This window comes from Pocillopora damicornis, chromosome 4 (assembly GCF_964200805.1).
Source record: "Pocillopora damicornis chromosome 4, jaPocDami1.2, whole genome shotgun sequence".
Lineage (NCBI taxonomy): Eukaryota > Metazoa > Cnidaria > Anthozoa > Scleractinia > Pocilloporidae > Pocillopora > Pocillopora damicornis.
The window spans coordinates 13,335,844-13,361,168 of record NC_142673.1 but is presented as its reverse complement, the minus strand read 5'-3'; the positions used below and the strand labels follow the sequence as shown (position 1 = coordinate 13,361,168).

Below are 25,325 nucleotides of genomic sequence, written 5' to 3'. Positions count from 1 at the left end.
TGAAGTAACTAAATTGAAAGAGCTTTGTGCGGCACTTCGGGATAAGTACGTCTTGATCAGAGCTATGGCGAGTGAGATAGGTGCCTTTAGGCTTGCCGTAACTGATCATCTCTGGGTAGGGTGAAGTGGCCAGCGCGATACTTGAAATAAAAAATAAAGTATTTCACCTAATGCCAGTATGTTAACAGTAACAGATTGAGGCGAGAAAGGCGCTCATGATAAGAAACATCCTCTTGCCAGTGCGTATTTAAGATGAATTTTGTTGCTCTGAGTTGGAGACTTTCTATTTTTGATACACCACATATCGTACTGGGAGCCAGGTCAGGCCTATCAGTTATGTTTACTCCCCATGCATTATTTATGAGACGTCCTTAGCAAACGGGGCCAGGCCATATTCTTATCTTCTGGACACACTGGATATATACATCAATGAATACCAATTTATATTATTGATGGCCGTAATTGCTTGATCTTTCACTGCGTCACCCATCGAATAAACCAAAGCCTTTATTCATGACATTGTTCAAACCCTGTCACTCAACAGATTTAGACATTTAATGTCACCAGACATCAAAACAAAAAATAAAGCTCACCATCATCTCAAACCGAAATTGATATTAGAAGGTATCTATAATATCACAAAAATCCGCTAGAATCTAACTATCACGCGTATTACTTAAATATCATTCATGGTGGTTATGACATCATAGACGCTTAAATCAGTCAAAACCCCAATCTTCATTTATAGCGTTAAACCCAAACTGAAAGATTTTACCTTTCTTTTACCACAAAACCAAAAGGTCTGCTGTACGTAGAAATTTCATAGATTTGTCTTTTTAAACAGGCGTGTCTCATTCAAAACAAGACTTTATAGTTCCCTTAAAAACTCACTCAACTTCAGACCAAATTGGTGACAAAATCGAGCAGTACCGTTGGCCTTGAAGAGCCGATAAAGTGGACGATTAGTACTGAGTACCACGAATTATTACATGCGATAAACTATACTCTCTAGCCATTTTTATAGGCAGGTTTAACTTCTCGACGAAGGTAAAAGCCCACTTGGTGTCTTGCGTATGATGCAACTAGAAGAAATAGTTACTGATATGGTGTGGAAAACAGCATTGTCTTTTGCGCACAATAGCAAAGCATTTAGCATTTCCGCTATATCAGTTTCCGATTACTTCCGGTTCCGGTCATTCATTGGTCGTGCCAAAGTCGTGCCATATATGGATGTTTTCTGTGACGTCTAATTGAAGCTGGGAGCCTGGGACTGGTAAATACACAACAAAACTTCTTTAGGGAAGAGGGCTAATGATCTCAATGCGGTGGAAAAGCTCACTTATTTAGTGTCGAAATCAAGGCCCGTTCGAGTTTAAAATTTGTGATTGAAAGAGAGAATCGGATAGGGCAAATGGCGGCGCAACCACCATCATCGGCTGTGCGAGCGTTACAGCTAGAGTTGAAGAAACTTACCGAGGAACCAGTCGAAGGTTTTTTCGTCAATGTACCAGATGATGAGAACTTATTCGAATGGGACGTAGCGATTTTTGGTCCTCCTGGAACTCTCTATGAAGGTGGATACTTCAAAGTAAGCCTCTGATCGAACAGAACACATTTATTTCATTACGACAGTCAAATTTCGCTAACATCTTAATTTTTTTTGATATGTCTTATTTTGCGTTAGGCACATATGTCGTTCCCTTCTACGTATCCATATTCGCCACCGACGTTTCGCTTCCTCACGAAAATGTGGCACCCTAATATATACGAGGTGAGGCGTCGTTCTGGTGTTTTTGAGCCATCCAGTACGATTTTTTTTACTTCTCATATTCTAGCAGCTAATGATTGCTGTCGCTTTTATAGTCCGGTGATGTCTGCATTTCAATTTTACATCCACCGGTCGATGATCCACAAAGTGGAGAATTGCCTTCTGAACGTTGGAACCCAACGCAGAATGTTAGGTACGTATCAATGAAAAGTTTCGTTTTCTGTTCCCTTATTCTGTCCATCAATCAAAATCAAACTTCTATTGAAGCTTGCTTTTTAGGAATCTATCCAGTGTCTGAACAATTTCCTCCAAATGCGACCTCATTTTACTTTCATGGTGAGGTTGAATGTCCGCTATGCTCGTTTTGGCTCCCTAAGATTCTCCTATATATTGGATTGCTTTGATAGCTTCAAATTTTATTTTGTTCACCTCTTGCCAAAAGCTGTTTTTAGAATCAAAAGTTGACCAGAAAAGATTTCGCTTCCAATGTCGCTCGAATAGCCATGACGTTTCTTTACTGTTGTTTGTCGGCATGTTTTCCTTGTCACACGATGGAAACGTGGTTAGTTTGAAGCAGGCGTTGTGGTTTTGTCCAATTCATAATTACAGTCAAGGAAAAAAAAAAAAACCACCCAAGCTTTTCTTTGTGACTGTACATTTGGTTTTTAGCCAATTTATCACAACTTAACAAAAATATCCAATCCAAACGAGATCGCAGAGGCAGATGTGTATAGTACCAGTTTTTTGGATGAAACACCGTTTCTGGATTTTTAATCAATTCTGTTGGTTGCTGGTAACGTATTGTGAAGTATGACAGAATTTTACACTATCAAGAGCGTAGCCAGAAATAAGTGTTCCTGTTACAGTTTCTGATAAATATTTTAATTCCTTTAAATGTTTACCTTAATACCTGCTTGCAATCTTGAATACTGTAAAGTAGTGTTAAATCCACCAGACATGATCTAAGAGAAGAAATCTTTTCAGTTTAAGAGCTAACACTTTCCCAAATATGTTGAGAAAAAGTTTGAAATGCTTTTCATAAATCTGTTTAAAATAATGGTGTCAAGCAGTTTGGTATTAATTAATAGCTTGATACAGTAATGCTGACTCTGGAGAAATAAATCCTCATCAACTCTCGCCTCTTACTGAAAGGATATGATTGTTATTCCTCAATCTGAAACTCACCTCATAAGTTTATACACCAGTAAGAATGGAACAAAAGGGAAATTGCTTCAAGTTATGTGGAGATTTACAAAATTTGGAATATAATTTGAATTTGAGCATGGAAGGGAACTCATATCTGTTTCAAACTATTCAGGGGTGCCAAGAAACAGGTGCTCAAAAATTAAAAAATAATCCATCTTTTCTCTTATTTAACCTTTTTGTTCCCAAGATCCAAGAATCGATTCACAGCACTCAGTCTGGTCATTATTAGAAAATGTTAGAGGAATATGATCTGGACTGAGTAGTTGGCTGAATTAAATTATGCTTGCATTACACACATGGCAGTAATTTGAAAATTTGAAATTCTCTGAGACATGTTTTTATTATTCTGGAAAATTTGAGTAACTTTTGTCAGCCAAACATAGATGTTGGAGTCTGTTCAAAAATACTTCAGTCTGTCTTTGACAACAATTCTCCAAGTATCAGGTGCAAAAAGTGTTTCTGTTGCCTTCCTGGTTCTAATGGTAGCCCTATCAAACTATTTCTTAATCTGTTTTATCTGAGAATTCAAGTGAAATAAAAATATATCATGTATTTTTTATCTTTTCATATCATCTTTCTGCTTATAGGGTCCAAAATAGACTTTTCCAATCCCAAATCCCCCTGCTATTTTTCATTCCATCCTGTCATCCCATGGAATGAACATTTTCATCTTGATCCCACCTGGTTAAACCCAAGTTGTTCAAGTTCATCACCAACTAATGGACAAATTATAGCCTTTTCAATGATGATAACGTACTCTCATTATGGCTTAAAAAATGGTCATTCCTCTGTATGTTTATGGTATTAATGAGTGAGACACAAAAATCCACCAATGAAATTGAAAAGCTATCCTGTTACACAGATAAAATTCTTCAGCTGATTGCACAATAAAACAACTCATTTCTCAAAGATACAACAGATTTCATCAACTTCATCGAAAAACAAAGCTTCCCAAAAATAGTGATACCGGTTTTAATGGACATTATGAGCTTATCTTAAGTAAAGGTGCTAACAAACTGCTCGATTAGAAATGCTACATGGACAGGGTAACCTCTCTCTTGGACACCAACAGATATGTTGTCAACCAGTTCATTGAACAATCAAATAAACACAACTAACAATCAAATTTATGGCTGAAATATCTGTTTCAAAAGCTACTTCCTTAGTCACCTCTATATATAAGGGTGAAAAATTCAACAGGGACTCAGTTTTTGACAACCAGACATACTATAGAGATGTGTAAACATTTGTAACTAATATAAAGAAAACTTGACATATTACAGAGTCACCTAGGTCTGTCAACCCCGATTTATACAGGAGCATTATTAAGCTGGTTTCCAAAGCAAATAATACTTTCTAATATCTAGGAGGTCGTGTGACATGTAACTTGAGCTGAATCATGATCTTGCCCATATCCATCCTATTCCCTATTCCGCCTTCAAAACAGAGCATATCCTGGTCTCACCTTCCTATTTTCATCTTGCCTTTAATTTTTTTTGTATCCCACATCCTGTATCCCTCCAAACCTGTGTTGGACCCCCCTGTGTGGGAGTGTATTTTGTTTTAAAGAAAAATTATTTTTTGGTCAATCCTGAGAGTACATTGGAAGAAGTATAGGCTATAACTCCCAGTCTACCAGTGAAAAGCATTTGTGAACCTGAAGATTTGAATTTATTTTCCTAGAAACAACCCCAAATCCTTTGGAAACTCGTGCTGTGTTTGTTGTTTTAGTCCCCCCCTCCCATTCCAGAATATCACCCGGGCTCTGACAGTGGTACCACTGTCTTGGTACCTATTTGATATATGTTGGGAATCTGGGACTCTTGCTCTATGTACTCTCTGCGAGATATGGAAAAATATGTGTACAGTAGTGAATTGTGAAAGCTTCCAATCAAAGTGTAATCATAATTTTTGTGTGATTATAGAACCATTCTCTTGAGTGTGATCTCATTGTTAAATGAGCCAAACACATTTTCTCCTGCAAATGTGGATGCTTCAGTTATGTTCAGAAAATGGAGAGACTCAAAAGGAAAGGATGCAGAGTATGAAAGGATTGTCAAGTAAGCTGGCTGTTCTTTTCTCTCTTTTAAATGTACATGTGTGCCAGAAATGAACAGAAAAACTTTGGGGAAAAACATGCTGTAGGCTTTAAGAACACAAAGATAAAAAGCTGGAGTTCAGAGCACTTTTTTAATGGAAGATCTTTTTGATAAAGGGGGTTGTTAGAAACTTAAAACAGGCCTTGCTTTTCAATGAAGTTCGTGAAGCAGCTAAGGCAAAAATCAGTGAAAAAATTGATGTTCATGCTCCCATGTACCTCACTGCTAGGGTTCTGTGAGGCATGCTAACAATATTTTTTTTCACTGATTTTTCTTTGACTTGTGTGATGAACTTTGCTGAAAAGGTAGAATTCTTGTATCAAGTTCTACTACTTTATAATAAAACTTGCAATATTTTTATTAAGAAAGTTCTCTGATGCAACTTTTACAGGAAAAGGCAAAGGAAGGAATTTGAAAACTAGTAATTAAAAAAATGATGCATTTTTCACATCTTAGAAAACAAGTAGCGCGTTCCAAAGTTGAGGCAGAAAAAGAAAACATAACAGTGCCAACAACTGTTGAAGAGTACTGTATAAAATCCAGACCATCACATTCTGAACCTGAGGACTTGACAGATTTCTACGATGACGACTATGCAGATGATGTGGATGATGATGATGACGATGATTGTATGGAATATAGTGGAGACTCAGGAAATGAAGAAACGTGATGCCTGTGACTAAGGGCAGGACCTTTGTCACGATGTATATTTTGTACTGTGTAACATAAAGAGACCCTTTCCTATGGCAAAAATGTGCTTCAAGAACTTGCCTGGCTTGAAAAGCTTGGAAAAGCCGTAAAGTTTCCTCTTTTGTAATATTATTTGATAACTGTCTTGAGTGATGTGTGTTGCATGGGGCTATCTGTTAGCCATGGTTTTAGAGTGTGAGATAATTGTAGTAATGTCCCTGATCCGCTTCTCTCCATTCCTATAACAATCAGGAAATTGAAAAAGCTTCAATTGCCTTGTCATGTGTAGACACTACCCTACTGGAACAACAGTCTGAAAAGACACGCACTTACCTTCATGTTTGTAGTGTATCTATGTCAATAAATAAATTAACATGGTGAATCCTTTGTGTGTTCAAAGTCAATCATAGTGTTTTAATTTCCCTTTTCTGCTGTCCAAAAACCTTATCTTTCAAAATGAGGCAAAGTGCAAGACCCTTCTTGAGGAAATGAGTTTATTTACTTGAGAATGTAATTCTGTTTTGTTCTTTCACACTTGTTTGGAAAAAAAAAAAAATGAAAGAAAGAGTCTTCAGACTTCTTGGAAAAGCCCTACCCTTCTTAAAAAAAATGGGTTGCTGCTCTGTGGAAGTGGTCCTTAGAAATTTATCATTCCCCAGTTGGATTACAACAGCCAATTAACAGCTATTTTCATCATAATACTGTTTCATCTTTTTAGTGCCTGCTAGCAACAAGGTAGTTGAGCATCTGCAAAATTCCTGAGATGAGCTATTGCAACCCTCACTGCTTATCATTGAATTAATACTTACAAAACAATTCAAACTGGTACCAAAAGATGAAAGAGCAACTTAATTGATTACAAGTTAATTGATACATGCAGTTTTCTTGTCTATTTGTTTGTTTTTCAATTTGATTTCTGGCTTTAAGGGTTCTTTGACAGTGATGAAGTCCTCTTAGTAACATTTTGAGATTAAAGTTTCTGTTCAAGCCCAGTAATTCTGGTGTGCAAAAACACAAAACCTTTTTATCATATTGTGCTCAACAAAAGAATAATTATTTACATAACTGCATCATTTGCGGAGAGTTCTTGCCTTAACCTTGATTACTCTACAGTTCCCTCAAGGTTCTGCAACCCATCTGTTTTCACTTGAGTATAAGTTTGATCTCAGTGCCTGAACTAACATGAAGATTTACCCATCTGCTCAAGGACTATTCCACTTAAAGCTGCTCAGAAACTGAGTGTATGTCCCTGGGTTGCAGTGCAGGCAAATAATAATTATATCATTCCAGCTTAAACTAGCTTCTGAGTTAGTTCTATTACATCAAGTGATAAGGACAAAGAAGGGCAGAGAAGAGAACTTTGACTCTACAAAATGATAACACAGATAAGAAGATGAAAATCTTGAGCTGGCTTTTTTTGGGTTGGCTGCGTTTCATTTTAAACAGAGTTATGGGTTATTGCCTTATGACTGTCCTGTGATTTTGCACCACAAGATTTAAAGTAGCCAATAAAATTGTGCAACAATTAATGGGTGGGTTATAAACAATGATGTGATTTCAGCCAATGTTTTCCACTCAGAGGTGACACACACTTCACAAAGTGTGCATTCATTCTTCCATTTTATTATTAACAGTTCTAAAATATACTTCACAAAAATGATATTAAACGTTCAGAAACTTACTTCACAAACAAGAACACTTCAATACATGGGGCATCAAAAACAATTTTATTGATGACCCTATAAGTGCATTTAAATTTGAAAAAAAATTCTACTCCTTAGGGCAAAGGTTCATAATTAATTAAGGTTCAAAACTCATTTCAGTCTCCACAAAACTCCAGTATACTGGAACTTTCTTGTAAACTTCAAGTATCAATTTTATGCAGTGAGTTATAACTGCATCAAATCATTTAAATCACCACTCCTTTGGCATATCATCTATTCTGTTTAAATGAATAAATAAATGTCTAATCAGTTGTTGTGATAAGAATAAGGAATGAAGGAAACTTACAAATACAATAACCAATAAATTAATAATTTCCACAATGCACTACCCAATAACAATGCTGAAAGCACTTCAGGTGCAAGACATGAAGGAAGAATATAAGAAAAAAGACAATTGAAAGTTATTCTCTGTCAGTTTACCTTGTAGTGAATTTCAGAAAGATTTCTAAGCTTCTCTGCTGCCTGTGAATAAAACCAAACCAAAAGTCAAACACCCTCTTAACAAGAATTGAAAGAGACAGGCAAGGCCAAGGGTTTTTTTTTTACTTACCTATTTGTGATAGACATGCTAACCCAGTTCAGCTTTACAGCTGATTTAAATAAGGGTCTGAATGATCAACAACAAGGCCAGACTACAAGTGCATGGGTTTTGCAACGTCCCCTGCTAACCAGTACAGAGAAGGTGCAGGAAACAGGCCTAGAGATTATCATCCTTAGTTGAAAAGACTAATATAGGGAATGTCTATAACCATTTACAAATGTCATAGCAAAGGCAGCACATTAAGAGTGTTGTTTGCTGAGAGGCTTGAATCCTCCACCTCTCGCAAGGCACTTCTGCCCTCTACAACATGAGCTAACCAAGAGGGATAAGTGTGTCAACATAACATGCTATTTGAAATTGCAGGACAGTGAATATTATGACCAAATATGGCTGCATATATTAAAAGCCTAAAAACACATCAGGTAGTAACACAGTAAGATGCTTTGTTATGTTGTGCCACTTTATTTTGCACCTAACTATTACAGTTCTGTGGGTAAACCTTGTATCAATCACCTGCTCTGCAGTCAGGTCTCTTTGACTCTGAGCTAACATTTCATAGCCAACCATGAATTTTTTAACCTGCAAGAGACATTAGACATTTCGTATATGAAGATTTGTCTTGAAAAAAGATCAACAATAATAAAAAGAAATCAAAACCAAACAATCTGTAGGTAAGTTAGATTGAAAGCTATACAGCACAGCTTGGTTTCAGACAGCTATTTACAAATTATTTGTTGTAAGAGCTACAGCCATTGTATAAAGTACCATTAGGACCACTTGAGTTCAATTCAGTCTCAAAACATACAGTCAAGAAATTTGGAATGGGCAGATCCAGGATTATAAATGAACAACCAAGAGGAAGGCTTATGACTAAGCTGTGACAGAATGTGAACTGTTGAGAACATATATACCAGACAATACAACAGATTATAACAACTTAAAGTTGTATTGAAAAGCCATATGGTGGTGGTGGTGGTGTGCACCCTCTGCATCCCTCTCCTAGATCCACCCCTGTGATGGCCAATTGAAATGACATTGGAACAAGTCTCACCGTGGCTGAACGAAGCAAAGGAGGGTAGTAATGTGCATGTAACTGCCAGTGACTGCAATCAGATCAAAATGGAATAGTTAAAACTAATTTTTCATAAAAAGAAAAATTGTTACTGGTCACTAACTTCTATATAAATCTTACCAATGAAGAATGAAAAAACAACAGTCATAATGACTATAATAACAATTGATAATGATAATGATGATGATAACAATGATCATCATCTTCGTTGATACCATTCATCGCGAAGGTGGTGATTTCTTTTTAAAAAAGAGCAGGATACCCTTTTCACAAGTTAAGAGAAGCTGCAAAAATGTTCTTACAATCTACTTTCACAAGTTAAGAGAAGCTGCAAAAATGTTCTTACGATCTACTAAGGTAGATGTTCTGTTGACATGAAACTCTTAGAAGCCCTATACCTGCCAAAACTAATGCCTTTGAAAAGCCTTGATTGACACATGCTAGAGAAATACATAGAGTAAAAATCTGATGGAAACTAGTCCAATAAGAGAGGAAACTTTGTAAAGAATCATTCTTCTTCCCAAATGGTTGATTTTCAAGGGAATAACACACAAGACTGTCAGAATTTTAAGGGATACTTGTATATATCAGGAGGGTTTTTGAATTTCTGCAGAAGTCTTTGCCATCTTCAGAGATAATCAGGCCCCTTACTAAAACTTGCATTCATTTGACTTACAAAAGATGAGTAGGTAAAATGTCATAAAAAAGAGATTGAATAATAAAAACTTTATGGCCCCTCTTCTTCAAGACCTGTTCTGTCCAGGAGGGGCTTTTCTGCTGGTTATCAGCAATCAGAGAAAATCTTATCCAACAAGTCTCACCTACAATCTGTGTCTTGTTTACCAGTTGGTGCACCTGTTAGGGTGGAAAAATAAGTACTAATTAACTGGGTTAGAGGCCAGAAGGGAAGATGTCAGGCTTTCATATTTTCTTATCAACAGGCATTTTCTGATATGACCACTGCTCTTTCTCTTTCTTCCTTGCTTCTTTTTAATTTGTTCTTCAAGGACCAAACACAAGACCATCAAGCCTTTTCTCTTCTTCTTTTCCAAGTATATAATGGTGGTTTCATTAAATAATTTTGACATTAACCCTAACTTGTTATCAGTAGATTGTTGTTGGGTTAAGGGAGGGGTAGATGCATGGTTGCTGGGATACTGATATTGATCAATAATTTTCAACCAACCCTGATAGTATGTGCCTCTTGAAACAAACAATTTAAAAGGATATTTGAGTAGTTACCCCTGTTTGCAACAAGGAATAAATTAATTAATGATTTAACTAATATCCTAATATAAGCAAAAATAATGGACCAACAGAAAAAGCAACTAGAGCTATTTGTGTCAGCTGATTTCTAGGTACATATTGAACAACTTCTGACTAAAGTGCAGACAATTCTGCACAGGAAACTTAAACTTAAGCTTAACCTTGATAAGTGATTGGTGAAAAGCACAAAGAGTCATACCTCATATCTACAGACACTCATTACAAAAGAAAAGGAATTTTGTTCTAATTGAAGCAGCTTTTGATGGGAAGAGAATATGTTGCACCACAAGACCAAACCATCACTGTAAAAGAAGACTAAAGGTATCCAGAGATTGGAAAAGGTTCAACGCTTGATAGTATACATACCGTGCCACCCCATAGAGTAAGGAAAAGAAACTTCAAAAAGATTGTCATATTTGGTCAGTAGTCTCTTCATTATATCAGCAAGATCTGTAACAAAAAGTAGCAAACAATTTAAAATTTTTCTGAATTTCAAAAGAAAATGTGTAACCCCATATCTGTACAAAAACTTTTTGGGTGTGATCAGCAACCATTTTCAGCTAATAAAAAGAACACAATCTGAATGTGATCCTTAGTGACTTTTAAACACAATCTACAAAGTCTATCCAAAATAAAGTATCTAGAAATTAAATTTACTTTTCTGCTCCTCTTCTGTGAGATCTGATAATCTTTGAACATGTCTTCTTGGAAGCAGCAGAACTTCATAAGGCCAAGTTGCCCTGTAAAGTGAATAATATTCATTAAATTTAATACCAAATGCTGCACATCAACTTTGAAAGAAAATTCTAAGTCACTGACAGTAAAGGCAACCAGTAAAGGAAACATAGGTTGAGTAATGTCAAAAGCCTTGTGTTTGCAAATGTATCAAGAAAGAGTACATTACATACCAATAAGGAACCACTACAATCCAGTCACTATTTTCCACAACAATACGGACCTAAATTGGAAGCCACAGTGCAAATAAGCGTAACCACCCAAATATGTTTTGCACAGTAATATCACAAAAGAAGTCAAAAATGTGTTAAGAACACCTGTGACACACTTGGCTGTGCCTTGTGTGTCACCTTTTTGTTCTTACCCTATTTTGACATCATCTGTGACCTGATACAGAACAGACTCATGACAACATGGAATCTATTTGGTACATAGAAATCAGAGTCAAAAGATTCTTTTCAAAAAAATTTTGTCTTTCACATTTAATGGCACAAAATTTTACACAAAAGAGCATCACATATTGTTCCATAACTGCATTCCACATCTAATTTGATTTAGTGAAGAACTGGATGATAAACTTAAGCAAAAATAATACTCCTTCTCCTGTGACCTAATGCCCTTAAGATGAGGTATTATAAATACTAACATTTATCTCAGTTTTCAAACATCTGCACAAATTTTTGTATAAGTTAACTTCAAAAATGCTTGGCTTATCCTTCTCATCCATACTGACCATGAAACACACAGGTTTAAAATGAAAAACAAACCTTCTGTTCCGCCTCCAGTCTTGCATACTCAACTAGCATTGGTATTTTATGTTTCTCTAGATATTCTCGTTGAGTCCGATGCTGCCATAAACAAAAAAAAACAAAACAAAACAAATCAAGATTCAAAATAACCATTGACATGTACATTGAAATCTTGCTTATACACTTTGTCATACAACTTAAAGCAATAAGGTGTACCAAGATTGCTCCAGATTGGCAGACTGCAAATATGTATTGCAATTATGAATCCTGCTACCATCAAGTAAAGGGCCATCTCAAGCATTTAAGGAGAAAGCATAGTAGAAATTTGGTGAAACTTTACATTCCCAGGGGTGACCAAGAAGCAATTGCTCCTAACAAAAACACTTCTTTTAAATTAAAAATCACCATTAGTATCTCCTACAAGAAATTTCTTGATTTTCAGCAATATGATGCTATAAGATGCATCATTCAACATCATTAAATACTTGTAAACACCCTCTAGTAGATGTAAAGTTGAATGTTCTTACAGTACAATACTAATGACACATCTTTACTTTAAATCTGCACACATACAGCACAATTTTTTCAAAATAAATTTTACCTTTATTGCTGCTTCATTTGGCAGAAAGGAACTTGCCCAGATCTGCATTGAAAAAATGGATAGGATGTTACAAATGATAAAAAAAGCCTTCCCTTGCATTAAATTTAGCACCCCATTTTTAAGTAACAGGATGTATCTTTATCATGGAAATAGCTCTTTACACTGTATGTGACCAAGTGGAATAATAAGAGGACTACAAAAGTATTTTCTTCTTTAGCTTACTGACAGATAAGTAAACCAACAGAAAGTACAATACCTTACTTGGATGGGGCATTTCTGATTTTTAAAATTTTTCAATGAATTCACCATTATTAATTCTAATAAGAGTGACAGATTAAAAAACTTGTCTTGCATGCCCACCATTAGTGAAACAGTTTTTCATGACTTCACTTGTTTTTTGATATGTAGGTGTAAACAAGAGAGGTTACCTGAAGAAACTGTGGTGCTGTGTCAGCAGGGGTATTATGAGTCAAGATAATTTAGATTCATCAACTAATTCAATTAAGTAAATTGGCCACCATAGAGAGGTTCTAATGCTGACATATTGAGCATTAGCCCTCTGCTCTGAGGAAGGGCTAATGCTTGAAATTTCTGCTTCAGAATCTCTCTACAATGGCCAATTTACTTCATTAACTCAGATGATAAAACCAAAGTATCCTGTCAATATAATTGTACCTGAGTACGTTTCCTGAGTACTGTTTCTCCTCCAATGAATCCTCAGGCATTTATTCAAAAGTTTGAGTTAAAGAGAGGGGTGCTTGCTAGAAGGAGGTGCTTAATTAAGGGGCACGTCTATAAATCTCCTGTACTAACTCTGCTGTAGTTGAAGCTTAAAAGGTCATAAACAAAGTGGCCATTGAAACAGGTTTTTCCTTGTATGCTAACTATTTAAAAAAAGTGAGGGAGGGGTGGGGGCACTTATTTGAAGGGACACTTGTTTGACATTTTGGCCTTTGGGGTGGGCACTTATTTGGGGAAATCCTGTATCTCCAAAGTGGGGTTTTAAATTACATGCAAACAAATGAAGACTTGGTAAAAGACAACTTGCCTGGCAATGTGGATGAGGATTAGAACATCCCATAACAGCACCTTTGTTCTCAAATATCTAAAGCAAACGACACCTCGCAGTTAATGAACCATTGGCTTATTAAACGATCTTGGACAAATCGTGATGTTTTTGCTAAATTACCATATAAAACTCTCAAATTATATTATATAAAAATCAATAAATTAAATATAATGGATAGCATAAGGCATATAACTAGGTAGGTGCCTTTTTGGGTTGTATGATGTCACATGGTTTTCACTATTGTCATAAAAAGTACCTCTTTTGATTACAAAAGTTTTAAGGTCAATTGGGTCAACTGTAAAATGTTATTGATAGGATCCGACTTGGTGATGTGTGTAAAATTCCAATTTCAAAATAGGTGCCCTTCATTTTTATCTTTTCTCCTTGCAAACCTCAAAAACAAAAAAACCAACTAGTAATGCTGTTTGGCCTTCTTTAATGAACAAACCAAAAAGCCCTGAGGACTCAAAAAAACCTCCCCAGGGCAGGAGAAAGGGAAAGTAAATAAATACTTGACTGAGTGAACAAGACAAGTGACTGAATTGTAAGAAAACATCAATAAACACCCAGCTGCCAAGCATGGGGTCATTGGGCTAATTAAATTATTCTTGAGGAATATGACAAGTCTTAACTTTAAAGATCAATTTTGATAATAGGGTTTCCTTTAAAAAATAATTCTTAAATTCAAATTGCTCACAAGATTTTTACCTGAACCCAGCGGTAGGTTTTACTCAATTCCTGGTACTGTCTGATCCATTCTCTAATGACTTCCAAGATTTCATCAATAGACATAAGAGGAAGAGTAACATCAGACCATGGATGGAAGCACATCACTCTACTAAACAAAACAACACAGAGGACCAGCAAATATAGATCAACTTGTCATTTTACAGAATACCTCACTCTTCACTATAATTTGATCTTTTCATTGGTTGGGTCTCCCTTTGAAGGAAAAAATACCATAAAAATTTAATTTCTCCTACCATGTTCCTTGAGCTGGTTCACATTTCAGTAAGTGGTGAGCAGAAGGACCTAGTAAAAAAAAAGAGCCATTTTAGATTTGACTGTACTTCAGCAGATCACCAATTGCCTATAATCAGACCTATCTGTTTTTTACATAAATTAGCCTTTGTAAAGAGTTTCAAAGCTGATGTTTCAAGGGGAATGACCTCTGTCATTCCTTCTGATGAAGGCTAACACTCGAAACATCAGCTTTGAAACTCTTTAAGGTGGCCAATTTACATTATCAACTCAATTGATAAATTACCCTGTAATACTCTCCCACCGACGCAGCACCACAGTTTGTTTAGAAACTTACCCCCTTTATTCAGTCTGTTTTTTACTTCAGTCTTTTCTTTAAAATTCTTTCACAAAGAGGATCACATATAACTACTTGATTAATTTATGTCTTTTAGCTAAGGGGGTAGGGGGATTGGGTGAGGTAAATTATACCTGATGTTTTCCTGAAAACTGAAATAGATTGTAACTCTTTCCTGCAAGTCTCATTTAGTCACTACACAAAATGATGTCTGAATTACCATACGCAGCATTTACTTTACCTGGTGCAGGTGCTTCCTCTTGTAACAGGGCAGGGAAGTCATTTTCAAACACATAGGTGCTTTCATAGTCTGGATTTTCCTTTCAAAAATAAAGAGCAAACAATTAATTGTGAATTAAAATTTCAAAAGGGGGAAGAAAAAACTCTTTTCCCTGAAGAGGCCTGATTTTCATCGCTGTTAATTTTTTCATATTAACCCTTCAACCCTATAAGTGACTAGGACAGAGTTTCTCCTTATAATTTCTCTTGATACAATATCAAGTAGGCAAGTGATGAAAAATAAAGAAATTATCAAATCAATTAAGGGATTATTAGTTGATCCACGACCAAACTCTTCAAAGATAAGAATTGTGAGGTATGTAAACTTTAAGGAGAATTACCGGTGGGATCTTGGGATTTAAAGGGTTAAGGAATAGCATGCCCCCCAAACATATAGCTCATCTCCACCAATGAAAAATATCCATTATTAGTTATTTAGATTGCAAAGAGCTATCTGATTGTTTTGACACTGTCTTAAAATGTGTTACAAATGCTACAGAAGACACTGTCATTTTGAAACAACTTAGCAATGCACATTTCAAAAAATACTCTGACTGTTCATAGAAATTAAAACCTCATTACCCTTCACAGCCTACCATCAGCGTACCTATTCTCTATACTGTTCTGTATATGTTTCCTAAGGTGCTGACAAGGAGAATTCGTTTCGCATTTGAGAACTTATTTAAAAGTGATTATTTCCTATATTCTTGTGACCTTAATGTGTGATTCAAGGGGTGATATTGTAAGGAGAAATTAGATGCTTGTCACTCTCAGGGGTTACAGGGTTCAAGTCAAGAATGTCTTTTTGTGTAGCTCCTAATTGTTCAACAGATTGCTGGGAGATGGAAGAAAGAGAGGCAGCCCTTTGCTATCTCACAAGTAAGAGGTCAATTTGTTGAGTAATATTTTGAATGGCAGCCTATTTAGTTATATATATAACACATTTCATGCAATTTTTGAAAGATTAATTAACCCTTTAACTCCCATGATTGACCAAAACACAATTTCTCCTTACATTATCTATAAAATATCAATCAGATAAGTGATGAGAATAAAGAAAAAGATCACTTTAGGGATAATTAGTTGACCCAAAACTAAATTCTCTGAACTAACATTATAAGAATTATATCGTTGACAGTAAGGAGAATTACAAATTTGATGTGGGAGTTTCCTCTTTGCATTGTTCTGAATGCTGTTTAAAATATACCTAAACCATGAATTTTTCTAAAATTCGCACGTGAGACCGGATCAGGAGACCCCCTTTACTACTCTCTTAGAAGGGGAGGGGAGAAGAGGGGAGGGGTGGATTCCTAATGGTTCTCGCTCCTGTACATGTTTTCTGAGTAAAGAGAGATCAGAGTCGTTCTAGTATTCTTCTCACAGTAAGTGTATGACTTCTGAGCTTTCCAATGTTAATGCTTACCTTTCCACTAGCACGTACTGTTCTTGGACATAATGGATTCTTGGGGTCCCAGCGAGGAATCTCCTCCTCTTGAGGTTTTTCGACTTGACCTTTCCACGGTCTTTTCATTCGGTGAGGAGACACGAGAACCCAATCATCACGAAGAGGATTATATCTTGTATGTTGGTATTCAGTTGGATCAAAGGATTTCTCCATTTTCTCTTCAGTAGAGGAATTTGCGCAACTTCGTTCCATCTTACCGTCTGCCATCTTAATAACCCGTCCTAGGATGAGGTCACAGGTTAGTCATGTGTCTCATGGTTTTTTTTTTCTCAAAATGGCCCCTTAAGGAGTGGTCAGCATGTGATAAAAACGTGGTTGTGTTTAAACAATCCACTTATTCGAAGCTTTTTTCCTTGCCTATGCATGCATTTCCCTTAGCTTCTGCGGTATGATTGATTCACTCTGATACCGCCGTGCACCAAAAAGCGGAAATGGAGATCTGGTAACGAGGCGTATTTTTGACATCCAGGGATTAGCACCTCTCCACAGAGGACCAATGCACAACCAAACTTATCAGCGGCTTCCGTTTCAGCGCATGCTTAACGTTCCATCATTTACCAGCAGCAACATGGCGCTTCTTAATCAAAAAGCGTTTGAACGCAAGCTGCAAAATATGTCGTCCGCGCAGGACAGTGTGCAAACAGTTTCCTTGTGGATGATTCATCACAAAAAGAATGCCAGCGATATGGCGACTGTGTGGTTGGACCAGCTCAGAAGAGGTATTCTTTCGACAAAGATGTTCACTTTGATCTAGCTTACTAATTTTAAATTTACGTTCGTGGGCAATGGCATTTCAAATTAACCCTCCACGATTCTCTGACCAGCTGCTCACAGGGTCACTTGCCAAACGATGTTTTGTTTCGTTGCAGCTTCAAAAGCTGATCGCCGATTGGTGTTGTTTTATTTGGTGAATGATGTTCTTCAAAACAGCCGCAAGAAGGGCAAAGAGTTCAGCAATGCATTTACGAAGATTCTGAAAGAGGCTATGGTTCTTCTGAGGTTCGTGCAAATGGATTGTTTGTGTTCTTAATCATCACATTATACGGATGTTTAATGCAGGTGCGCGAAAGATTATCTTGGGTCTCAATTTTTTAAAAAATTTTCTTTCAGCGAGAGTTCTATTAAAGGAAGCGTGGAAAGAGTTATAAAAATTTGGGAAGAGAGAAAATTGTTCGAAAAGGAATACCTCGAAGCTTTACGCAATAAGTTAGGTAAGCCTATTCACTTTTGAACAGTTATAAAATATTCAGAATATCCAACTATACCCAATATGTCAATGAATGCTTTTATTTGTCTCAACTACATTAATGACAGTAAGGTACGGCTTGAAAGATATAAGATACGAAGTGCTTCTGTTTGTTAAACAGTTTTTTGTGTTGATATTTCGATGGCCTTTGGCAATAAGGAAACTGTTTCACTTCAAGTGTTGCCTTTTATAGGAATTTCCATCCCACGGAATATCTTTTTATAATTTTCAATAAAATGATGGCAAAAATGTAAATTGAAGTGAATTTGTGGATTTCACATTTGTCTATATTTAGTAAATATAAAAACGTGTCTTGTTCAGTGATAGATCACATATGATGTAAAATGGTGTAACAACTAAAAAATTGTTACATGAGGCACACTGGAGTGTGCCACATTTTGATGTCTTCTGTAATCTGTTGCTGCACAGACCCATGGCAACATGGAATCTTAATGTTTTATTTAATAAAAAAAGTGAATTGTTGTTAATGGTGACATCAGCTATGCATCTGATCATAAGTAAGAACCAATCAAAATGTGTGTATAATTCAGCTTGTCATTTACATATCAGTGGATGATGTTTCTTATATAACCTATGATGTTTATAGCCTCAGGTGATATTGCTATTATAAGCAAGAAAGTAAAAGAGAAAGCTATTGAAAAAGAGAAGGAAAAGGAGGTGAAATCACCCAAACAAAAGAGGTTACCGCCAGCAGATTTTAAGGTGAGAGCCCCTTCCCCCTGGAACTGGGATCATAAGATTTATCTCAGAAGCCTCATATGACCACAGTAGGTTAAAGGTTGAAAACAGCAACCTCATAATTGTATTCTCTCACATGTATGATCAAATCACAGGGCAATTTGTATATCAGAATCTGAAAGCTAATATCTTGTCAACAAAGTCATTTTCCCATCTTAGCCCTTTATGTTCTAGCATCTGTATAAATGTTCACCATAATGTTCTCTATATATTTTCTCTCTTACTGACCAGACGAATTTGTTTGATAATCAGGATTTTCTTTAGTTGGTGATCATTTCTTTTATTCCCATGACTGTAATGTCTGGTGTAGAAATGATAATATAGGGAGAATTTAGTTGCTAGTCACTCTTAGAAGTTAAGAGCTGTTTTGAAAACATTAATGCTGAGTTGTCCCATATATATAACTAACCGCAGACAGTACTGTTTCGGTCTTCTGGGCCTCATCAGTGCAGTGCTGATGCTAGGATGGGGGTAAGACCATATAGCCACCCCAAGTGATCTCACATATGTGGGATCATCTAAGCCATGCCAGAGTGCTCAAACTAGAAAAACTAGTGAGCATGCATAATGCTAGCAGCAATGACTCATCCTAGTAGAGTGCTCAATTTGGACATGAAAGCAAAGCTTTGTATGCCAAAGAGCTATATCTAACTGCAGACAGTACTGTTTCGGCCTTCTGGGCCTCATCAGTGCAGTGCTGGTGCTAGGATGGAGGTAAGACCATATAGCCACCCCAAGTGATCTTACATATGTGGGATCATCTAAGCCATGCCAGAGTGCTCAAACTAGAAAAACTAGTGAGCATGCATATATATATATATATATATATATATAGGAAGTCTGCAAGTCGATTTTCGCGTGGAACAGTGCTCAATACGTTGAAGCAGAGCAGAATAAATATTATGAGAGGAAAAAAGGACGTAACTACATTTCCCGACAAGCCTGTTTCGTGAATCGCTTCACTCTTCAGGGGTTTAATTATTAAACCCCTGAAGAGTGAAGCGATTCACGAAACAGGCTTGTCGGGAAATGTAGTTACGTCCTTTTTTCCTCTCATAATATTTATATATATATATATATATATATATATACATATATATAAAAAGAATGGCTTTCATTGTGTTCAAATTGAATTGAATTCTTTGATAGCAGTTTTTAGAACTGAATGGTCATCCTGCATAAATATGTTTTGTTACTATTTTATTATTATTATTATTATTATTATTATTATTATTATTATCATCATTATCTTGATTGAGTTTTTCAATGCTTTGCGTAACACCATTTCTATGTTCAATTGCCTTCAAAATGATATTGGTTTAATAAACTAATGACATTCTGAAAAAATATCATTATGGAACTTGAGCATTTTTCTATTGTTCTTTTATAACATTTTGCTCATCCTGTTCACCTTTTAATAATTCTTAGATTTTTTTCCCTGGATTTTGTGGATTATGTGTTGTGTCAAAAGGCATCTTGTTCAAATCTTTATTGACTCCTAAGATTGACTAGCATATAGTTTCTCCTTACAGTATCACCCTTGAATTACCATAAAGTTCATGAGAATTTAGGAAATGAACACCAACTAAAGCAGCTCTTGATTGTTAAACAAATTCTCCTTATCAGCACCTGAGAAAATGTATGGAAAACTGTGGAGAATATGCATACTGATGTCAGGGTGTAAAGGGTTAAGCAAAAGAGAATTTTTTTGTTAGTGCTGTTTCCTTAAGTTCTTTTTCCTTTCCAGCCCTCTAAACTGATAGATGCTCTGAAAGCTTTAAGGGATTTTGAGGGAGAACTTACTCTCAGAGAATCTCAACTGAATTCTTTGAGGATTGATGCATCAGATCTGGAGAGTGTTCGCCAATTAAAAGGTTTGTTGACTTTATAAGTAACCTTCTACAACATTTCAGGACTATCCTAACTTAAACTAACATACTTTGACAGTGCAAGTATTGTTATCATGGTCATCTCACCAAAACTGGCTGTTTTGATTGCAGGAAATGTGCCCTGAATTTTTTTAATTCCTTTTCATCCTTGCTTATTCAGTTTCTACCACCCAATAGGCTCAATTGAATTTATGCAGAATTGTAGTTTGTTTCCAGTATTGTGATAGATTAATTTTGTTGGAAAGACCTTAGTAACTTTAATGGCAATATAACAACACTGATCAATTATAATCACCTCGCTTTTAGAACTTTAGAATAGCTGAGGATTAATTCAGAGATCAAGAGTTGATTCTGTTGAGAAGCCATAATGATAGCAAAATAAAAGTCCTCCAAAAACATCCTTACACATAGTCTGAAACACTTTTTATCCCACCCATTCCCAAGATCTAAATAGTAATTCTCTTTAGTATCTGTTATAAAATTCTTATGAGGTTAGTTGGAGAATTTGGTATTGCATTGACCACTTTGTTCCCCATTAAAATTTTTCTACTGTTAATTGTCATCACTTATCTGCTTGATATTGTATTGATATTGTAAGGAGAATTTCTGACTAGATCACCCACAGGAGTTAAGGGGTCAATTGACTTTTGATGTAGGAACCACAGTGTTGGACATTGCTGTCATCTTATGTTTGTCCTTTTGTACACCCTGTGCTTTTTTTAGATCGCACAGGTGGAGGAAAATTTTGTGAGGAGTATGAGTTGGCTACCTCTAAGTTGCAAGAGTTCTCCGAAACACTCAGGCGTGAGCAGGAAGAGAGGAAAAATTTGATCAAAGTACTTGAAGATGGAGGAGCTTTCTTTGATGTCGCCTATGGAGAAGTTAAAGTCATTGTTCATGTGAGTAGCTACTCTACAATTTCCTGTCATGTTCATAGATGCATCAGTTTTCCTTGATTGTTAGGGTGATATACATATTAATAGCTTTTCTGCTTACTGAATAAATGAAAGATTGATCAAACTATACAGTACAGTGGTAACACTGTTTAAAGTTGAACACATGTACTTGATGTGTGTAAACTGTGCTAGGAGTTACTACATGTATATGCAGTATATGATATTCCACAATTAGAATAGTTTAGGACATCTTAACTTTGCAGTAATTTTTATGACTCACATCCTACTCCCCATGCCCCACTTTACTTTTTATATTTCTGACATAAGCAACAGACAAGTGTATTAAAATGTTTGTAAATAATCTGTGTAGGATAAGTTTTTTGCAAATTTTCTTGAGTAGAAATGATGACTGGTCTTGTCTTTTTATTACCTGAGCTCTGTGTAATTGGGTATGCAATTTATCAAAGGGAAATGTTTGTTATGTTTTAAGATAATAATATGGTTACTTTCAGATATGCAGTGGACGAAACTAGATATATATATTTTTCTGTTGGTGTGGTAATAATCTGCATTAACTAATTATATAACTTTAGTAATTTGTCTTAAACTTTCCCATATTTCAGGCTTACAAGACCTTTGGAAATCGTCTCACATCACTGAAGAAAAAAGTTGATGGCAAAATGAACAGGCTAGCTCAGAAGGAAGCAGAGAAAGCAAAGACAGGGCCTGTAACAGCACCACAATCATCATTTCTCACATCAGGCCTTCCTGAAGTTGCAGAAGGATCAGCCCCATCAACTCCAACAGAAGGAAAGAAAGGCAGCAACAAATCCCCAGAGGAAGAAAAACCCATCGATCCAACTGTTGACAACATTGAAGTTGCTGACATGGAAATTGAAGATGATTCAGACAGTGAAAAGTCAGAGACAAGTGAGGAGGCTAGTGCAGACGATGCCAAGGGTAGCAATGTTCAAACACCTAACTCCACTGAAAGTTCAGATTCCCAGCCAGCAAAATCAACACCCCAGGATAGTACTCCATCAATTTCCCCTGTTGTCAGTGTAGCGCCTGCCCAACCTCTTACTCCAAATCTGGGTACTGTGATGCCACTGCGGGGCAGCATGCTGCCTCATCAGCCACAACTAGGTCCTCCTGGTCCAGCTCCAGTTGGAGTGGTCATTCGTCCTTTTATGGGGGTACAAGGGGCTCGTTTTCCAGCTCCTGCACCTCAGTTCAGACCTGGAGGTCCTCCAATACGGCCTTCTCCTAGCATGACTCAAAATCAGTTAATGCAGCCGTCAGGACCCTTACCTGGCACAGGACATGCCATAAGGCAAGAGCAGCCATTTCCACAACTGTCAGGTCAAACAGTGTTACTTCCGAGAGCAAATGCGCAACTTCCGGGTAATATGGGGTCTCTGCAACCACTTGGTAGCGGCTTTGTACACAGTCAAGCACCTTTGCCAGTTGCAGCACCTCTTCAGGTCATGACAGGTTCAGTCCCAGGAACTCAAATACACCAAGTGATTGAAGGTCTTTCACAGGCTGGTGGTACTATTGGGTCGCCTGATTCAGAGGCGTCTGCACCGTCACCGGTTGGTTCTCCGGAGTTGCATTTAGTTGAAGGTGACGAGACACCAGAAACAACACCAGCTCCACTTGGGGATGTAGACGTAAAAGACAATACCGGTTTTCAGACAAACAAATCATTCTTTGAAAATGCTATAAGCAACTCAGGACCAGGCCTTTCTGGGGCACAGCCTACAGCCAAGGCATTTGTTCCTGCAATTGTATCGGAATCGTCGTCTTCCAGCAGTACCCCTTCTGTTGCAGACCAGCTTGGAGGGCAGGATGCTGCCTTGGCAAAAAAAGATAATGGACAAAAAGTCAGTGCTGTTGACATATTGGCTCAGTTGCTTAGTAGAGGAAGACAAATGCAGCAACAGTTTGACGTGGAAGTCAATTGTACAACCGTTGCTCCAACAGTTGTTTCTGCTCCTTTGGCTCCTTCGGCTCCTTTGGTCGCTCCACAGCAAAATTCTGATACGCCCCAAAGTAAACCCCTCCTCTCTTTGATCGACTCATTGTTTCCGAAGCTGAGTGACTCTATAAAAACGTTGAAACAGAAAGAGCAGTCGGGTAGTTCACCTCAGTCATCATTTGATCCTCCTGTAGATAACAATCCAAAAGGTGTGCCGTCTTGGCCAGCACCCACTGAAGGCCAATTTCAACCTCTTTCTAAAATCAGACCGGAGCAGGCACCTCCCCAACGGTCAGAACCACAAATCATTGCGAAGAGAGGACCTCAAAGTAATGAGGAGTTTAGAGGAGAATCATTGTCGAACTTCTCTGAAGAAAGACCAATTGGAGGACCGATGGAAATGCCTCCTGAATCTGGAGGTAACACTGGACTTGGTGCGAGACATGATCACGTTGATTCTCAGCCACCTGAGGCACGTGAAGCGACACGAGCAGGAAATTTTCCCCGACCTGGCCCACCTTTTCTAGGTCCTTCAGTGAGAGGAGGTTCCCCGCGCTTTCCGCAGGAGCGACCTTTTGATCGTCCTGGCAACTTGTCACCTCGTGGAATACCGCCATTTGGACCGAGGGCGCCTTTCCCACAAGCTCGTGGTCCCCAGTTTGAACAGGGAAGGGATAGTGCGGGTCCACCAGTTCAAAGGCGTGACGGTCAACCAGAGATGTCCGGGCGTGTTCCTCCCGATCAAGTACCTCAAGGTCATTCTCCAAGAGGTTCATTCGAAACCACGTCTATCCCTCCGGAGCATCGTCAAGAACATCGTCCACACGGGATACCTAGGGAAGAAGGATTTTCTAATGGCCCACGTATGGTGAAGAGGCTATCAACTGAAGGAGCTCCTATTCATCGACCTGATTCCCGACGGTCACCGCACGAACAGATACCCAGAGGCGATGCACCACCCCCTCCCCTACATCGTGTGTCGCACTCGGGAATGATGAATGACGTTGAGCGAAGGAGAGAGTTTGAACGCTGGGAAGAACACCGAAGGGAACCTTTCAGAGACCATGGTAGAGGGCCATGGGAATTTCCACATGACCATCCTGGCCATCCCCCTCCCGGATGGAGAGGCCCTCCTGTGTCACCTCATGGTGACCCTAATCGAGTGGACTTTCGCGAAGACGACCCTTCCTTGTGGACTTCTTTCGAAGGTCCAGGGAGGTCGCCTAGGTCTCGCGAAGGATTCAGAGAAGGCCCACCTGAATTTAACAGATTTCACGGCTATGGACCTCCTGACAGAAGGCGACATTCTTTGGGAGACTTTGAAAGTGAACGAATGCGTCCTCCCTTAAAGAGACCGGGGCCACCTCCGGTCCCTTTTTCAGGACCTTCAAAACGCCCTTTCTATTAACCTCGTTTAGCAATACCTTGTCTCTTATATTTGATATTTCCTCTTTATAAATCTTATTTTATGTGGAAAGCGTCAATAGACAGCGAAACTATTAGAATGCTTTCCATGAAAGTCGACATACATGTGCCAGTTTTAAAAGGCCAGAATAGTAAACTACTCTTTGGAAAGAAAATGAATCATCTTATTACCTTCCTCCTTATTTAGTTGTGTTTTAACATGCTTTCCCAAATCGATGAGGTTTACATGTAACTTTTTCAATATGATAACAAACATCTTTTCGTTACTTCCTGTTTGCTTGTTACAAGACTCAAGTTAATCATAGCTCAATTAATGAAAATGAACGAATGAAGTCCAATTTCCCTAGTTGAGAAGTAGTCTCGCTTTGTTGTCTCGTTTTACCTTCTCAATTTTCATGATTAGTTACTACCACACATGGATTGGTGGCTGACCTCAATGCCTGTAGTATGCATAATTTAGCAGCCACCTTGGCCACGATAGTTGAAGATCATTTTAAAAATTTTCCCCACGACTTGCACTTTCGAAAAAAAAAAAGAACAAAGAGAC

General features: G+C 37.5%; 3 protein-coding genes across 3 annotated transcripts; 2 read left to right on the top strand and 1 right to left on the bottom strand.

The window, feature by feature from the left end:
• The first annotated feature begins 1,281 nt into the window (after nucleotides 1-1,281).
• On the top strand, nucleotides 1,282-6,145 carry LOC113674468 (ubiquitin-conjugating enzyme E2 R2). The gene is made up of 5 exons (XM_027190946.2): nucleotides 1,282-1,588; nucleotides 1,685-1,771; nucleotides 1,864-1,961; nucleotides 4,900-5,034; nucleotides 5,530-6,145. Exons 1-5 carry the CDS (start codon nucleotides 1,412-1,414, stop codon nucleotides 5,741-5,743), a joined length of 711 nt encoding a protein of 236 aa, XP_027046747.2. The 5' UTR covers nucleotides 1,282-1,411; the 3' UTR covers nucleotides 5,744-6,145.
• Nucleotides 6,146-7,330: 1,185 nt separating this feature from the next.
• LOC113674472 (galactose-1-phosphate uridylyltransferase) lies at nucleotides 7,331-17,022 on the bottom strand. Its single transcript, XM_027190950.2, has 15 exons — nucleotides 16,541-17,022; nucleotides 15,080-15,158; nucleotides 14,504-14,552; nucleotides 14,229-14,358; nucleotides 13,500-13,556; nucleotides 12,452-12,493; nucleotides 11,869-11,949; nucleotides 11,275-11,324; nucleotides 11,024-11,106; nucleotides 10,733-10,816; nucleotides 9,922-9,955; nucleotides 9,080-9,131; nucleotides 8,542-8,607; nucleotides 7,908-7,949; nucleotides 7,331-7,705 (listed from the first exon to the last, which is right to left on the bottom strand). The coding sequence occupies exons 1-15, from the start codon at nucleotides 16,787-16,789 to the stop codon at nucleotides 7,697-7,699; spliced, it is 1,107 nt and encodes a 368-aa protein (XP_027046751.1). The 5' UTR covers nucleotides 16,790-17,022; the 3' UTR covers nucleotides 7,331-7,696.
• Nucleotides 17,023-17,102: 80 nt separating this feature from the next.
• On the top strand, nucleotides 17,103-25,320 carry LOC113674476 (uncharacterized). Its single transcript, XM_027190954.2, has 7 exons — nucleotides 17,103-17,301; nucleotides 17,452-17,581; nucleotides 17,693-17,793; nucleotides 18,436-18,551; nucleotides 20,335-20,461; nucleotides 21,200-21,375; nucleotides 21,996-25,320. The coding sequence occupies exons 1-7, from the start codon at nucleotides 17,118-17,120 to the stop codon at nucleotides 24,759-24,761; spliced, it is 3,600 nt and encodes a 1,199-aa protein (XP_027046755.2). The 5' UTR covers nucleotides 17,103-17,117; the 3' UTR covers nucleotides 24,762-25,320.
• Nucleotides 25,321-25,325: the final 5 nt, after the last annotated feature.